The sequence below is a fragment of the Euwallacea fornicatus genome, chromosome 2 (genome assembly GCF_040115645.1).
Source record: "Euwallacea fornicatus isolate EFF26 chromosome 2, ASM4011564v1, whole genome shotgun sequence".
Classification (NCBI taxonomy): Eukaryota; Metazoa; Arthropoda; class Insecta; order Coleoptera; family Curculionidae; genus Euwallacea; species Euwallacea fornicatus.
Genome location: NC_089542.1, coordinates 1597464 through 1616519, shown reverse-complemented (window position 1 = coordinate 1616519; position 19056 = coordinate 1597464). Strand labels below are relative to the sequence as shown.

Below are 19056 nucleotides of genomic sequence, written 5' to 3'. Positions count from 1 at the left end.
TTGTCGTAATGTCGCACAGTGTTTGGGCAAACAAAAAGTATATCCCGTCCGGGAATCCAACCCTGGATCTGAACGTCTGACAATTCACACAGTGGTCTCGAAACTAGTCAAGTATCTCTCTAGTCATATGAGGACGAAACGCCATTTAATAAAGAAGGTATCCCTTAGGTTATATTTTAACTTGTCAACCTCAAATTTCGGAGTGAAGTTGGGCCTGAAGCAGACAGCTGATAACATTATTCGGGAAAACAAAGGCTTTATTGGGAAAAGGTATACAGGAGTTAATTGCTCGGAAGTAACTTGATTGTTATAGTCACTGAGGACTTAATATGAAGTCAATAACCAGTCAAAGAACAAATTTAGTAGTAGGGGTGAAAAAGTTGGGAATTTAATACAGAATTCCAGGAATTATTAAGGCAGTATTATGGTAGAATTTATAGTTTATATTGCTATTGGTGCTGCTGTTGCCGTTTGAATCTTCAGCACATAAAATCCATAATTCCTAAGGCTCATAGAAGAGGAGCCGATTTTGGAAACACCCAAAGCAGTCACCCCAACTCCAATAAAAGCTCGACGTGTAATCCGCGTCGTCTAAACCCGAAGTTTCATTTCGGCAACATCTGCCCGAGTACATCAAATACGGTGCAGTTGCAATTTCTCGTTAACTTGGCCGCAACATGAGTCAACGTTTTGTTATCAGAATATTAATATCCGGTCCTAGGAATCATCTCGGAATTATATTGTGCGGAGCTGTGCGAAAAGGGTCTGAAGACGAAGTTAGTGTGATTGCTTTTGGAACTATCCACCAGGTGTTTTATACAGAATAACGTGCGCTAGAGTTTTCGCAGATGTAATCCGCAGCAATAAGCCACCATTACGGATCCGTACTGATGGGCAATCATCCTCGCCGGCATCAACATAATAATACCATTCATCCCGCATCACGAATATACCAAAAATCCCTAGTACATGATATATTTGTATCTCACGCTAATTTATTAATGAGCCAACGAATATTTTAACCGTTATTGGACTTTACGTAAGACCCAAGATGGAAACTTCCAAAGTTGTAACTCAACCTCAACATTTAAAGTTTCAACGTGCGCACTCAAGTTTAACGGTGCCCTGTTACGTGCATTTCTGACACTTTGCCTAATTGAAGTGGGGTGTGACGTTGCGCAATTATAAGTTGGATCTAATGGCCAGTTGTCTGATTAAATCCCTGTTGGCTCTGTGATGGCGAAAGGGATAGAGGGAAAATTGTGGCAGGACGGAATTTGAGCAGTTAAAGTATCACTCTGTAAAAGCTTTGACGTTATCCTCCTCATTTTTTCTTAATATCCGGCGGACTCCGGCCTTCTCCATATCGTCGGAATACAAGAGAAGGTGACCGAGTCCACCAATAGCAGTTTTGAATTAATAATATCTTAATAATTATGATTATAATATCAAGCAATGTACATCAGGTTAGTTTATAATGATTTTTATGAATAAATTTTGCAGTATGTTTCAACATTACAAAATATTACACTTAAAATAAACACTATTAACTAGTTTCAAATTCTTGATCTTCACCGCTGTATTCAACCCTGTGAGAGTTCTGGACACTTGTCAATCAAGGGATTGTCACTTGGTAATATTAGGTACCAACCATGGTGTTCGACCGGAATTACCTCAGTGCCACAATGCTTAATTAAGTCGTTTTCCTTCTTAGTTGATACAGGTAATGGTTCTGTATAACTCCCGTTCTTTTGGAATATTGCCGGGCCCACTTTTTTTAAATTTTCACTTTAAACATTTTATACTCGTCATCAGAGTTCTATCGGAACACTACAAAATTCTATCTCTTTTTTCGTATCTTAATTGTTTGATTTTCACCCATTCTATTTTTTCTCATCCCTTCATCTCCAGTTGCATTTCATAGTATACATATACTAAGTTCTTGCAGGTCAATAAAGTGAATCAAGTCCGATACAGATAAAATACTCACAGGAGAAATGACTAACCGGACTTGGTCATTTCCTCCGGTATATATTTTTACAGAAAGGACTTGGTCAGTATGGAATTTTAAATTATAGGCATTTTTACTGAATTTTTAGTTGTCCATTTTTCCCTGATAGATAATATTGAATTTAAGGTACATGGGCTTTACAAACTAAAAAATGTAAAATTTCGGACTTTGCCGCCTTCTTTAGCATACCGACGATGTTAAGAAATTATCTTGAGCTATGGTATAGTTGTACACTTTAAATTGTGTTTCTCTGTGTTCAATTACCAAAACTCATGCTTCACCTCACTACCTGCTTACAACCCTTTAGGTTTGTAATCCGAGTCCTGTGTCTTGTAATAGAGGTTTTGGTCGTAGAGGTGTTACTCTGCAAGTTGGTTAGTTGAAAGATGGACAATCCTTGTTCGTCTGTGGTCGCGAGTTCTATGAGGTTCCAAGAATTTTCGGTAAGAAAGCTGGTGCATGCCCTCTGAGACAAATAAGAGAATATTCTTGTGATTCGTCTACATTCAGTGTGATAGAGTCTTTCCGTACTGCCACTATTGGAAGGTTCTCATCTTATAACCATTGCCAGAACTCTAAGCGACGTTCTGGTCATTGAGGTGGTCCACGAAAACAAATGACAAGATCATGATTGATCATTTTTCGTATTTCATTATGTGTGAGGTATTTAACGAGGTCGCTACATGGTGATATACACGATCAGCCGCGCTTCAATATCGCATAGAACTCTGTACGATTGTTGCTATTTCCCCCGATGTTCACACCGCTAAATAGTAGGGTTGAGAAAGGTAATATTGCTTTTCCCATCTGGTCTTTCTTATCAAATAAAGGAGAAGTTAAGGGAAGTTGCTTAGAGGTCCCAAGTGTGGACCTTATTAGTTTCGAGTTCTTGGAAATCTCTCGGTATTTGAAAATTCTATATAGAGATGTTTGCATGGCTTTTGGTGGGTTCGGAAAATTCAAAGAAATCTCACGTTTCTGTTCTACTTTATTGTATTGTTTTTTTTTTATTGTCAATTTCAACACGTTTCTTACCAGTAAGTCATCAATTTTTTTAAAAACAAGTTGATTTTTATCGAAATTTTTAATGCTTTCCACACAATAATGCCTGCTATTTTCCTCAGTAATAAGTGAATGCCCAGAGAGCGAAAAACAAATTAAAACTAGTTGGTTCGACCAAGGGACTGGACCCGACTCTATCGCATCGAGATTGTTTTTTAAGTGCGGTGTATAAAGCGGATATCCAGGTTCGATTCCAGACCGTGCGGAATTTGTCCACATATATTTTTTGCAGAAAAATATGTTTCGTACACACTGTTTACAGATATGATAATAAATCATAACAATATTGACAATAATTGTAAAAGAGTCGATCCGATGAAAGATTTAAATCCAATCCTAAAGTTGATAATGCCGTCACTTTGAGCCCACGAGAGACTCAAACGCAGTTCTATAGAGCAAAGACACCTCTTTGTTTTCCAATTGCGCCAATTCTATAATTTTTTTCTACAAAATAATCAATTAATATTTATTGCAAATGCCACAGGTGTTGCTGATTTTGGTGTTTATAATATAATAATTTGTGTTCGAATGTGTTTCCTAGTGATTTCCGTAAGCCATCACTTGCATGTGTAGTCAACGTTTAATATTAATTTAATTTAACATAAAAAGCCTATTTCTGAACGGTGTGAATTGATATTATTAAAGTTAAATAAATAAATATTATGGAATAAACAATATTAATGGTATATTATGTAGTTCTGATTGTGATGTCAAAGTAAATTTACTATTTAAAAAAATGTTAAAAAAATATTAAATGCAAACACAACGTTAAACTACACGTAAATTAATAAAATAACGCTTTGAACGCTACGTATATTAGGTCGTAGTCTTCTTCCTATGACGTCCAATACTCAGCTAGTTTTCTAAACGGTGCAGCGCTCTCCGATGTCCCTCCGCTGGTGGAATCACCAAACGCCCCTAGAACCGGTCGTGCAACTTTTCACCACATTTGAGAAAATTATATATGTGCACTATTGTTTTTTCCCTCGATTTAAGGAAGTCCTAAACTGACGACCTGGCCTGTGTAGCAGCAGGACCGTAATCGCGGTTTTCTAACAAACTCTGGAACCCTCCAGATTTTAATGGGCACACGAGCTAGGTGTGTTATACCTGTGTGGCGTGCATTTTCAAAGGAAATACCGAAAGAATAACAAATAGCTCAAAAGTGTTTGGGTGCTACGACTCCTCTGGCATAATGCTTATGGCGTCGCGGAGGAGTTGATGTATGGCCAACATCTCAAAGAATGCGATTTGGCTCCAGAAAAACTTTGACAAATAGGGTTAACATCAGCCAATCTTATTTATTCAGTCCGCACAGCCTCCAAAATTTCGATTTTGTTTAGTCGAGCAACCGTGAAAGATGGATAACCCAAATCTTCCAAATCGATACCTTTATAGGTTTCCCAGTTATCTAACCACCCAATTAAACCCAAAACATTCCACATTCGACCCCATTCAGATTGAATTTACCGAAGGCACGAGACCGTATCTTTTCGCTATTACGGCTAAGTAGTCCGAAATGCGTGGAGAGCCGCATAAATCTTAGTCCCATTCCCTGAATGCCTGGATGCAAAAACTTTCGACTTTTAAGGTCTCGAGCTTTCGTTACTTTTGGAAATTTGCCTGTCCAAAGTTTCAAGGAGCTCGCTCGTAATTAGTTTTGGAGTTCTTTTGTTGTCGGCAGAGGAAAGGATTAAATTTCGGCTTAGGATTGAATCGCATGAGATTAATGTTACTTTCGAACAGATGAGGGAGACGAGTTTTACAATCCAATTAAAAATTCTTTGAATGCCTAGGAGATTGAATTAATTAGTTAATAGGACCATAATTAAACTAGTAGCCAGCCATTGTGGCGACAACGAACAAAACCTTCAACGAAAGCCCTCAGTGAAACCACGATGACATGATATATCAGCCTACAAAGGCAGCAAATTCGAATTTAATCCCTTTAACTCCGCTACTCGGGCACCAACTTTTGCTCTCTCTAATTTCGTCCTAACTTATAATTGGCCTCTTCAGAATCCTAATTTCGTGCTAGTTTCTATAGATATGGTTTGAAATTTTGCGTGAGTGGAACCTTATGGAGCAAGAGCAAGTTCCACGAAGTTGTTATTGTGCCACTGGCGATGTCGCGAAAAAGTATCAGCAAACTAATTAACGTTAAATCGATAATGAGATTTGAGAAACAAGGAGTTTCGTAAAGGTTTTATTAACCTGACGAAGGTGTCGCAGACTCGAAACGAGAAGATAATCCAATTTGATCATCGCTTGTAGCTATTAACGAGATTAAGGATTTATATATCAAGCTTTTGTGTTTTCAATATAATGTAATTGCGATGGTTTAGTAATTGCCTACAAGAGGGATAATTGAGGGAACACGTATTGTTACGCCAAGCGTATTTCTGGATGAGGCGATTGATGCGACGTACGAGTAATGTATGGCCGACACTAATCCGCACATAAAACATTCGAATATTCTGCGAGTTTTGTGAACTCGACCTAAGAATGTACTAAATTTTAATAAGAATTTATGGATATTGCTGAAGAGAATACAGGGCGTTCGGATTTACAGTGTTTTGACAGGAAAATTCCCTTTCTCAGCTAGATAGGGAAAAACTAGCATACAATGTCAAGAGCGCGATTTTTGAGAAAATATTAACGGCGAAAACCTCATTTCGATATCTTTACAGTCCACGGCGCTAGAAGGCGTTTTTCAAATTTCGGCCATTTTCAAAATTTGTCACAACTTTTTGTGTTTAGGACGATATTGATGTGAAACAAAAACATCCTTAAGGCGTCTTCGAGTTGGTTCCAGTGGCGTGCTTAGTTTTTTGTTACGACGTATCGTTTTGTCAAAAACCGACATAAATGTTCATTAAAAAAAAAATCACTGTCGGCTGTGTCGTCAAAAAAAAATCCATTTGAAACCGTTTTTAATCACGTAAGTGTGTTAGTTTTCCCTGCCTAGTCGGGAAATGGGATTTTCCTATCAAAATACCTCAAATTCGAAAGCCTTGTACATGTGTACATTATTTTGTGGATATGCGAGTGGTTTAAGATTGATGCTATAAATTCACAATGCAAATATCTAGAGTCTGTTAATTTTACGAAATATACCGCTAAATATACTAAATCTACAGAGGAGTTAACACGGATTGTTGCGGCGAGCCCATAGGTAAACAAGATAGTTGGTGGAATAGACGTGTTTTTTTTAAATTATTTTATGACTTTCTGCTGATTTATGATTTTAATCACTTTGTGATTGTTTTCATGTTGCCGATAGCGGCCATGATTGCTTACATCGGAATACTCAGAACACTTATGTTTGATGCACGATCGACATCTACCACTTTTTGGCTGGTGTTAGGTAGGTTGGTTGTGCACATCTTACATTAGCATTGTGACACGCACTTATGTACATACGATCCATGACTACATCTATGATTATTAGATGCCACGAAGACGCAGATATGCCCTAATAAATAGTGATCTGTTAATATTCCATTTAATAATGGTACAAGCACTATTAATAAACTGTAATAATTAATGTTGGTTCATTAAATATGCCGTTGCAGTTATTTGCTATGTCGTAAATGGATTAATTATGTTGATGCAGATGAGCATAATGGGTTATTGGTTTTTCCCCTAGATATGTCGTTATTAACTATTGGTTATTAATGATCAGTAATTTTTAAAATTTAATATTAATAATTGAAGCTTGGGCAGTTATGCGCACAATGGCTCTAATAGAATTGGGATAGTTAATTTGAATGGTTTATGTGCACGTAAAGGGAGGTTTAGGAATCTCAATGTGAGTTAATAATATTTATAATAAATTAATAAACGCCTCTGAGTGAATTTTTGCCCGATATGTGATATATGTTGATAGAACCATCGTGGCTTCTGGTCTTGGTAGTAGGTGTTGAGAGATGGAAGAGAAGTGCTGGGATCCGTTTCCAGAATTTCGGGAAGCTGCGAATCTGCTGGTATACTTCCAAAAGTTTCTTTTGGGTTTTAACTGCGGTTTAAAATGCCTGTTTGGCTGTTATCGATCCAGCGGTATTTTTTGAAAATAAATCGATTCAGAGATTAGTGCGTTCGCGTCACACAGCAATCTTCGAGATTTCGTCGTCGTGGTTGCTCGGTGAACATAATTTCCAATTCCTCCGGGTCCCCTCTAAGTACCTCCAAATTCTTAAAAGCTCCACGGGAGGCTCCTATTACAGACCACCCTTTTTTAATCATTCCAAACAAAGTTTTTTTAGTGCAATTGTATACAGGCGACCGAAAAACTGTCAAAGTTTTTCCTTTATACTTTTGCACATATATTATGTTTTGGAAAAAAGGCGAAATTGGAACCTCACGTCTCAGCAGTTTTCCAGACAGATTTGAACGTAAGCTGCGCTGATATGATAAAGTACAAATACTTTTACGTGCACGTAGCAACGTAATAAAGTCTGATACATTGTCCCCAGTAATTCTCTCAACTATCTATTAAGATTGCCGAAGTTGGGACTAGGAAGTTGAGTATTGCAGTGGTCGCTGATAACCCTAACCGAGAGATACTTTGCGAAGTTGATGACGCCCGCATTGACGCAGCCAAAGTTCAGAGGGTCCCGAATTTTTCTTCTTTAGGAATGTGAAAGTTAGTTGTGTCGAGTTGAGCTACAGTGATTAAAAGGGGATTAAGTTCCTTTTGATAAATTTTACATTATTAAAACGCCAAGAACCGCAATTATTTCACTTGCGAGAAGCAACTGATGAAACGAATTATCTACATATGTAATTTTGCTGGATGTTATGCCCGGAGGTTTAATTTTGATCAAATATATAAACATTTGAATGATATGGAATGACATGAAAAACATGTATATTTACGTAAGTAAAAATAATTGTTAGGCGAAAATATGCAATAAAGTGGCCTTTGTTGGGGATATATTGTGCAGGGTAGTTTGTTATTTATGTTGGGAGAGGGGCTTTATTGCGAAATTTAACGTTATGAGTTTGTGGAGGACAATAATTTTGAAGTTTTGTAGTGGTTATCGACAATTTCAAGTGATGAATGTGATGCTTGACAAAAGAGTACATACTCACATCCCTCTGGTCTTCCGTGCAAACCGGCGAGGGCTTATAAATATTGCATGGCTCAGCTAAGTGAGGTTTATGTTGATGTGATGGAAATGACGGTTAATCACTTGAATTTTCAATCACCTGTGGTTATGCTGAAATTTCGCCTTTAGCTAGCCAGGAACCAATATTGAAATTTGTTATTAAATTAATAAATATAAAAGAAGCAGTAACGCACCACGCTTACATTTGTTGTATGTCTCTTTCAAAAAAACTCCACTGAAGTTTTCGGGAAAAAGACAGGAAACCCTACTTTTTGGTCTAGTTTCCAGTGCAGTGGCGTAAGTTTTAATATTGTGCAAGCCTGAGACATCCGAAATGAAGAACGTAAAATTTGGTGAATCGAATCATTGAGATTCACGAGCTGTGATTTACTTAAAACTCAATCTTTTACATCGTTAAGTTCCTCATAAAATCATAAAATATCCTCTCAACGATTACAACATCAACATACACCCTAAATTACTCAGAAACACAAAACTGCTTATGCATTCACTAAACATGAACAACATCCAAGAGAAACAGGCAAATATAAGCTTTGTTTATATAAGCTGTCTCCGAGAGAAAACAGACTTTTGCGAGATTTACGAGATGCGTCTCGCTTAGAATAGGCGATATGTTCGGGTTGCTGAACTATACAGAAAATTGCACTGCCAATGTTTCGAGTTTGGGGCTTTCGTCTTCTTTGTACCTCTCTAAAACTCCTAAATCAATGTCCTGGTATCATTACAAGCAAGGCAATTTCCATAGAAACAATGAAACAAGCCTAAACGTTGATTTCATGAAAGCTTCCTACCAGCTAAGTTTATCGGTGTTTTCATCTACCGGCCCTTAAAAAATGTCTTGTCAACGTGCTCATTCGAGGGATTTGCGGCCGCGGGGCGCTACATCACTTCAAGTCTGAATGCGTTGGCTACATTTCGTCTACGAATATTGAGCGTCAAAAACTGCTGGCTGCAGCGTCGTGTGCCCTCTGAATGCACCCATTGAGATTTATGAACATACAACTTGAGAGGAGCTGTCACCTTTGTTCAACAAATATCCCTTATAACTGGACAACTGACACGTGCATGTTTGTAAGGTAATATGCAAGCGGACACTCAATTTCCCAGCGGATAACGTTGCAATTTGTTTCAATATAGAGAGACAGGCAATATATAATGCAAGGCAGCTATCTCTGGACGAAGCTAATTTAGTCCCATCCTTGCATTACAAATATCGAAAATTCCAACGATACAAGAATCTCGAATCCAAATAATACCATTATCCAATTGTTCAAATAGTCGCCCATTTCGCTTCTCTATATTACAATTTTCAAAATTGCATCTACCTTTAGATCGAAACCAGATTATCGTCGGTTTGCAATGTTTCGCGTTATTGGGGGCTATTTATCAACTTCCATTTGGGATCATCGACGAATGCGTGGTTTGATCAATTCAGTATGATAGAATTGGGCTGTACTGCGAGGTTTGTATGTTACTATTCAATTAATTATTTGCCACCAATATTGCAGAGAGCAGCTGAAATAGCAAAATTTAAACTTGCGTAGTAACAACAATATGAAATTGTCGATGATTGTCGTCGACCGAAAATAACAATTAAGACAAAACATGTTAAACGGTGAGTGTCGGTCAATAGCGGTACTAAATGAGAGATTATAATCATATTTTTTGGTTTACAACCGTTTGAGTGTATGGTGGCAACACCGCGGAACGAACTTGTCGTGACACGTTCACGTACGTTCCGCGGCGTACATTGCTTTTAAATCCATATCAAATAGAAGAAGAACCAGTTAAACTAGCTGAGATATACAGGATGTTCCTAAATAGATGGTAAAAAAGCTTAATGGGTGAATCCTAAGCCGAATGTCAGACGAAAAGTTCATCTAAAGACACATCCAGAAATGCTTTGGCTTCGATCTACAGGGTGTTATAAACACTCTTGTGTTTTTACAAATACTGTCAAAAAACCATTGATTTTTTGGCAGCTTCACGCAGCTAACAGTCAGCAGTTGTCAAATCTGCCGGCAAACAAATGCAGCAAAAATTCGTGGCGCACTTCACTAAGTTTTCCTTTATTATTTTAAATTGATCGGCATTAACACCCCTGACTATTTTCGCGAATAATACCTAAACCATCGATTTAAGCGAAATTTTGGAAGAGACTGACAAGCGCGAAAACGCAATGCGGATTTCAGAAATTTGCCCAAAGAATTCAAAATATTAACGGAAAAAAATGCGATAAATGGGAGCTCAAGACCCGTCCGTTCGCATCACCTCGTATATGAAAAATTTCCGTTTGTAGGAAACGCTCGGAGTATTATATGTACAAATTTTCTGCAAGCTTCGATAAAAGATAAACAGATAATTAAGAAAAAAAAAAACAGAAAAAAAGTGTTTTTTTAACACTCTGCAGATCGAAGCCGAAGCACTTTTGGACGCATCTTTATATGAATTCTTCGTCTTAAATTAGACTCAGGATTCAACTGTTCAATTTTTAACCGTCCATTCAGAAACACCCTGTTTATCAACTAGTTCGAATGGGTATCTTAAGTAATCACATTACGATAATATGAGTTTACTGGTTATTAATATGAGTACTATGTTCAAAAGGAGCAGCTACGGATAACGTCTAAGTAGTATAAGAACTTATTTCTCTCTTTCCTTTTTGAAGTTGTTAAAAAGTTTCTATCCCATTCCCCTTTAAAAGGGCGATTTTTAGTGGAATTTTTAAACACGTTTAATGAGTCGAAATGTTTGTCTCCATGTTAATTTTCGAGTAAAAGATACAACCAACTTTAATGCGAATTGGGTTTAATTCGAGTTTATTTGAATTTAAAGAATGTTTCTTTGATTTTACAGAGCTTGTGCAAATTTTTTAACGTTTTTGAAACATTGAGGAAATTCGACGAAGTAATTTTTTTAGAGACGTTTAACCGGGCTTTAATCTGTTAATACTTCTTGTCAAATCAGACGTTTCGTTTCTCCAGGACCCTCATCAACTTTTCTTCTAGTACGGATCCAGGTTTTGGTTTGCGTAAATTGCTTAGTTTCTGACATTACAAAATACATAATATGTCATATTTTCAAACGTACGACGATTTGATTATACTACGTGAATAGATTATCTATTTCGGTGCTGGGGACGTAGCCTTTTGATCTGTCTGGACAAAAGTACCGCAGCTTGGTGAATTTTTTATGACAATGGTGCCGAACGGATCATGCAGGGAATTTCGATACTGTTTTACTGCCAAGACTGAGAAGAGACATCATGAAATATGTGATACCACGTGACCCGTATACAAAATTTAAACTCCAGCAATTTGAAGCTCCCTGAACTTCTTCAGATTCCCGCGCAAGCTCGGCCATTTTAATTTTTGTTCGTTGACCCTTTTGACCCTTTACCGGCGACGCTTGAGTGTTAGAAATGTATTTTTATAGTTGAAACAAGCAGGTGGACTGAAATATTTTCCTTGATCGAGGCAACAACAGAGAACAGTGTTAGAACCCTCACGGAGGAAGTAATCCTCATTACGATTTCGAGAAATATTTAAAAAAGTATGTTATTACAATGTAAAATATGAAAAACCCCATGAAGTAATAAGACGATGTCGGGTAGACCGGCAGAACGTCTTTCGACTTCTAGGTTCCATCAGCAACGTTTTTCTCCATTTTACGTTCCTTTCCCTTTACTCTGGAAAATCAACAGAGGAAATTAATCAATGTGTATATTTAAATTATTCTTAGCAGAACAGCCTCAAATGGATATTCCTTAGTTCTCAATTCAGTTATGGCTATCCACATTTTACATTTCCAACGCGATATAATGTAATTTTAATCTCCCACTTAATACCGAACAGATGAACAGCATCCATACGGGGTAAATGGAAGCAAACACACACTCTCAAGGCAAATTAAATCGCAATCGCTTCTGATCGATTGCTGATAAGGTAAACAATCTATGATTAATCCATCAGCTGCAACGTTTCAATTGTTTTTTTTCCACGAGAAAAGCGCAACTCATGTATTTTTATCCTAAAGAAGCTTTCGTGTTTGTCCCGGTTCCAACGGAAAGTTTTTGCGTATTAATAACATTTCCAAACTAGTGTAACAATAGCAATTATAAGCCGTAACTATACTTAGTCCGACTATAATTCTCAACTTAAGACGATTATTCACTACTTCCGAGTACATCTCGTATTTCCCGGCGAGATGAAGTTCGTCGAAGAACTTTGCACTTAACCGCAAACTCCACGGAGGCAGTTTTGAGCTGTTTGTAAACTACTTTTGAGGCCTCACCTTTAAAATATGCTCTTTAGGCGACGGCCTTCACGCTTAGAAGCTTTAAATTTAAGCGCATATTAAAAAAAACTTTATGATTATGCGCTCTAAGTGGTTTAGTACGAAAGTAAGCAATTTAAAGTATTCAGAAAGGTGCTAGTGATGTTTATTTAATTTTTGTTAAAGTAAAATTATTGCCACTCTCTACAGGACAATTCGTAAATTATGCAAGAAGTTTCAATTAAAATTGCCTATTTCGTCCCCAATGTGACGCTTAGGATATTGGAAAATAATCACAACGGTCATTCTCTGGTCACGCACATCTACCGAGATTGTGCGCAGGTGCCGACCTTCGCGTGTTTCCAGTAATCGTTAGAGAACTGTCAATACCTGCGCATGAAGCAAAAATGATAAAATAATTTTTATTTGACGATGCCTTCTGCCCAACACTCGATGCACAAACTTAGTGTAGTCATAGTGAGGCACTCTCTACCTGTTTTACAGCTCTCAGTTAAGTTTATTCCTTTCTTATCGACCTGGTAGTTTAAAGTTCTATAGAATTTCATTATTATGCATGTTTTGCACTTTTCTTTGTTATATTGAAGCAATTATTCGAGCTTCCGAATAACGTTTTTAGGACTAATTTATTTTGTCAATGGAACAATATTCCCTTCCAATTATTAACATACGTAGGCATTTGAAAAACTATTATTATAATTTAAACTAATAAACACAAACGGGAAAAACATGAATTGCGTGCAGTTTCGTGTAATTGCGTTAAAGTCACAGAATGTATAATGTTATCAAATATAATACAAATATTCACTAGGATTCAATACTTTAAGTGCAGAGTTTACCTATTTAAATAAAACATAAATCAGATGACTAATTGAGAGGTTTATTACAAAAACCAAAAAAGTCCAAAATAGCTGTAGCTGTTTTTGCTTTTAATATCGTTTGAGAGGTGAAATCGACGGTCGATTCTTCTGGACAGAGTATTAAATATCCGCAAAAACCACCCCCTCTTACGTAATAAAGCACACGTTTTTTTTAGAAAAAACACCGGAATAAAATTAGTTTTTAGTTTTTGGCCTTGTCTGGTTTTTGGAACGAACCCGTCAATTGCATTAATATTTTTTGTCGATCCATATTTACGACACATGTTGCCTCTACAAAATTCCAGCTTGTATTTGTGTGCTTGTACCAAACTGTTTCAAATTGTTCATGTTACATACACTTTAAATATTCCTGAACATGTTTTTTCTTGTTTCAGTGTTAATAGTTCTGGAATCGATTATGGGAAGCCTCGCACAAGTGGAAAGCGGTAAGTTCTAACGAATTAAAACCGAAATTGTTTTTTAAAATTTCAATTTATCCAAAGTGGAATGTGTTCAAACATACAGGATGTTTTGTGTGAAATGTGGAAGTTCGTGAGGCTTATGTACTCCACAGTAACTTACCAAACTCGAAAACAATACGGTCCACCCATAGTTTTATGTAAAAATTCGTATTAAACGTACCCACTTACAGTAACGGCAGTTTGAAGTCTTTGATCGTTGGGTAGCGCTTCGTTGTGACGGTTACACTTCGTTCACTTAAATCAGTAAAGTGCATTAATCTGAAATTTTTAATCGCTAATTTTCACAAGGCCTTATTAATACCTCATCGTCGATTCGAATTAGGAGACAAAAAGCTGTTGGCGAAATTAAACTTTAAGCGCTGCAGCGCTCGACCGTTGCAAATTCTGAATGCGCCCATTAAAACTCAAAACGTGTCATATATGAATGCGAATTGCTATTCAGAAGATTCGGGGCTTTAGAATACCATATTGTCGTCCGTGCGTTTTATGATAGCCATTGATCTTATGAGTGAACAATTTTTTATAGGCAACCTGAAAGGAAGAGATGAAAAGAAGGATGTATAGGACGTTATTTAATGATAGGCCGAAGTTTCAAGGGCGCATTCCTGAACTAAATTCAAATAGAAAAGTTCGTATACACATATGTCGTAGAAAGTCTGGGTATCAAGATACAGAGTGTCAGAGCTAAAAAAATATATATTGGTCTTTTGTTAATATCCTCAAAGATCCTTTTGCCGATTTAGTTGAAATTTGGCTCTCTTGTTAATTATAATAAGACGCTAAGTTGGCGCTAACTAGATGACAATTGTGAGTTCCAGTGGCGTTCCACGGAGCAGTCTTAAGAATAGATTGACGAAAAAATGTACCTCACTGATTTTTGGAAAGTTTCGTTTTTTTTTTTATTAAGCAATTTAAAGTACAACTTTTCTGTTTATGGTTATTACTTCGTGCCTTACTTTGTTTTCGAAAGAAATAATAAAAACCACTTTACTGTATATCAAAACACTATTAAAACGAAATCAAATTAATTTTGCTCGTTGCACAGTATGTATTTATAAACAATTTTTACAATCTTATAAATAAAAAGGAATAACAATTTAAAAGAAATTATTCACAAAATATAAAAAAAAAAAATTAGAAATGACCACCTCCCGATTTTGTACAAGTTGTTGCTCCTTTCCTCATCGAGTGACGAATCCTTTTTTTTTTTTATTTTGACATCCTGTATCTTGAAAAGCAGACTTTCAAATACACATTTTTGCATGAACTTTTCTGTTAGAATTTAGTTCAGGAATGCACTTTTGGACCTACGGCCTATCATTAAGTAACACCCTGTATAAACTCATGAATATATAAATGTGTATCTTAGGTGTCAGGACAGTTTGAATATGTAAAATGTTTTTTGACTCGAGCTGAAGGCCGACTACGTTTTGCCAGTTTTTAAACTAAGTTTTCAGGTAAGGGTGAAATTTTTCTAAAATCTGACAATATTCAGAGAATTAAAAATTAGCCATTTTTTGTGCCAATTTTGATTGACCAGTTACTTTTGGCACCTTATGGAAGGTTCTCCTTTAATTAATGAATCGTTAATCGACACAACCTTTTAGGGAAAAACGCAGTCTTCGAATTCGTCTAAGGCATATGTACCACACAACGTTAAAGGAAATATGAATATTTCAACGTGTTTTAGCTATCTGTTTGCTGAAAAATGAAGCAAAACTACGTTATGGCTCGAGTAGGGTAGAATTTGACTCAACATTAATGCAATAGCAAAATGATATAGGAAGCTTTGTCCCGTCTTTTACCTCAGTAAACCGACAACCGACGCGTAATCTAAGTACCACGGTTACGAACTGGAATTGGAGCCCTTTTGTATATCTACAAGAAATTGCTCTTATTATGCGCTATTCGCTTTTCCTTTGGAATTATGTGTATACTAGTAGAATATAACATACTAGATAGTCCGAATTGGCGCGTGCAACGGCGTCGGTAAATTGAGCCGACTTTCCAATATATTCATTCTTGAAGACACACATTTGAACAAACTTTAACTTCGAAACAGGCAAGCCGATTTAACCATAGAGAAACTTTGGAACCAGTTACTACTTATTTAGTGAGGCAATATATGAATTGCGGTTACTCCAAGAGTCACGCATTCCCGTTAAACGATGTGAAAAGCGCATAACTCAGACCTCAATAAAACGCTCAACTTCCAACAGTCTGCAGTTAGTCGATCTCCTCTTGAATGGAGATAAAAGCGGCAACGGCGCGATGTGCCTTTGTCCTAGACTGGCAATATTTTGCGAGTTAATGACATCACTCTTGGACAGAGAGCTCTGTTGTTAAGTTGCCAACTTTGTTGGAATGTTGGAAATTGAATGAAAATTGATTTTAGAAAAATCTCATAAAAATGTTACGTCTGAAGTTTGTATTCATAGAGAAAAATTCGCTCTCCACATAACTGATGTTCGTCGTTGTCTCGCTTTATACAAAATATTATGCCCTTGTTCGTCGTCGACAGTTTTCTTATGTCGGCCATTTTTTAATTAGAGAATTCCTGCCTCCGATCGGTTTAAATAGTCGAGGAATAATTGTGCTGAAATTGCATATTATCACATTGCTCAGCTAAAACTAACTGAGAATGACACCCACTACGCATTCAGGTTTCCGACGAGCACTCTTGTTAACGTTCCGTGGCGAATCTGTCTCAATTTTCGGAATTCAGGGAAAAATTGCTAGAAATGTGCAAATTCACAAATCTAAAATGTACGGAATGTCAGTAAGCAAAGTATGTTAAAAACTCTGAAAATTGCTCGTTTCAATCGCTAACGCTTTTTTTTTAACGGAAAATTTGGTAGGTCAAATATATGCCCGCATGCCGTTGATAAAGGCCACAGAATTAAATGGTACGGCGCTCGCATAGTTACAAAAGAACCATTATCAAAGAAGCGTTAAATTAAACGAACTGCATTTATTTTATTTAATAAAAACCGAATTTATATAAAAGTTTGAGACGATTTCAAATTTCGTACACTCGGCGTGACGCGATATATGATTCATATCGTAATGACTTGGGACATGTAGGCTTTGGCAGAACTTCTTAATTTGTTTCGAAAACGTTTTGGTTTCCGCAATAAACAAAGAAAAATACAGAACATTGTGTCAAGTTTCTTCGGTATGTTTCGAAATAGAGTGGAGCAGAGGGATTTTTACCTAGCGCGCCTGAGGGAGATACACATTTCGGAGGCTTACAAATCGACCATTATCGCCCCTTGACAAAAATTCAAGTCATAACAAAAATTGTATCAACCCATAGGGACACAACTCTGCAAAATTTAATCAAGCTACCTGTATATACTGCATACGTTTCAGTTTTATCGAATATGGTTGGCAGAGGTGCTTTGCAAAATTATAGTTGGGGCTTTAGCGTGTCTCAGATTTTTCTGCCATTTCGAATTGGAGCTTCGCATTACGAGATCATTCGACGTTTCACTGTAACGCGTAAACTATACAAGTTCGGCGCTTTAAGTTTAGACGGAAACCACAAATATGTGAAATGGCAGGCGTCAAGGGCGCGAAAAAAATGTTTTACGTGTTTGCTGCCCACAAATTTTTTTTTTAAGTTCCCTACTGAAACGTTAATCATTTTAGGTCAGGTGACCTTTTTTTGGTTTGTTTTACTTTATTTTGTGCTACTTGACCGATTAACTGAGCGTTTATTATCTTCTCTCTACTTTGCTGCGTTATGACGAGAATAATAAAATATTTATTATTGTTATTACTATCGTTATTTTTATGTTTATATCAAATTTTACCCTAACACGAGGACCTTGAATTTGATGCTTTTTATCCGCTAGTTTTTTGCTGGCTCTTGGAGTTTTCTCATGTTACTTTGCTTCTGATTTAGGGAGTCAACGGACTGTTTTTTAAGTTTTAAACCAGATCCGGGATTCAGAGAGTGTATCCTTTTTAACCTTGCTATACCCTTTCTTTACTTTACCATTTGCCGCGTCTCGATTGTCTATTTTGTGAGAGTCGAGACTAGTTCAATATACCGCTATTTTTGAGTAAGTTTCCTCATATTTCTTGTCACCGTTTTTTATTATGAAATATGGCTCGTTTTCCATTTTATAGTCGCTATTTTCAATTAAAAAAAAAAAAAGTTTTCATATCGACAGGAAAAGAAAACCTTGAAAGAAAATCCTGAAGTGACATATTCTGCGATGGTAATGAAGCTTGATGATTTTAGATCATTACACTGTGTCATTGGCTTGAACTCAATTTATTTTATTTTATTCGTTTTTCATTTTGTGACTTGTGCCCGAACTTGATTTAATTTCTTCGTTCATAATTCCATTCAGCAGTAAAGTAAGACTAATTCACACTTTTAAGAACCAACGCACCAACACCGAGTCGTTCGACAAAGTTAAGCAAATAGCAATTCTTAATTGTTTCTTTTTTTTTGTCTCAGTTTCGGAACTTTATTTTCGTCCTGATAAAGTGAATTGGAATAGAGCCCCAACTCATACCTTAGGGACATTTCTGATTTATTTGTTCAAATCGGCAACTCTGGACCCATTCCGCTCTCCGAATCCGTTGGATGGGGCATACTTTTTAATTTTCCAGGGCTTTAAACAGTTGTTTTCGGGGAATAATGTATTTGTACGTATCGATTTTGTTATTTTGCAATTTAAATGAGTTTAACACATTTTAATTTACAAGAAGTATGTGGCAAAGCACACTAAAACGATCTGGATTATACCATTCGAAATGTTAGCGTAGATGGAAGCATTGTTAATGAAGTTACTTATGGTATTTGGTAAAAACTTTTCCATGTTCATGTGATCCAATGTCAATCGGGCAAATTAATTAGCCATTGATACGGATTGCTTTCAGGCATACGTATATAATCCCATAACTTCCGTTTCAACAGACTGAAATAAACCCTTTGTTCATTTCATTGATGAATATACTCACTATACCGGACCTTATTTGTTGACAAATAAATCTGTCGCCTCATATTTTAAAGATTACGTTGCTTTAATAATAGTGAGGTTTATTTTGACTTAAAAATTGTTCATTTATGTTGCGGTAACGGCAGAACATACTTATCCGGCGAAATAAAGCAGTTCTGCGTAAAAAAAAAAAAACAATTATGTTTTCCTTAAGAGTGCCATAGATTCCTGCGAAAAAAAAATTAGACCGACGATATATGG

General features: G+C 36.6%; 1 protein-coding gene across 4 annotated transcripts in view; it reads left to right on the top strand.

Moving 5' to 3' along the window:
• The window catches only part of Neto (Neuropilin and tolloid-like), a 109370-nt gene that overhangs the window by 47303 nt on the left and 43011 nt on the right, over positions 1-19056 (top strand). For all 4 annotated transcript variants that reach the window (XM_066295218.1, XM_066295227.1, XM_066295208.1 and 1 more), the window contains exon 3: positions 13754-13804. In XM_066295218.1, coding sequence (XP_066151315.1) covers positions 13754-13804 — 51 coding nt within the window. The remainder of the gene's footprint in view (positions 1-13753; positions 13805-19056) is intronic.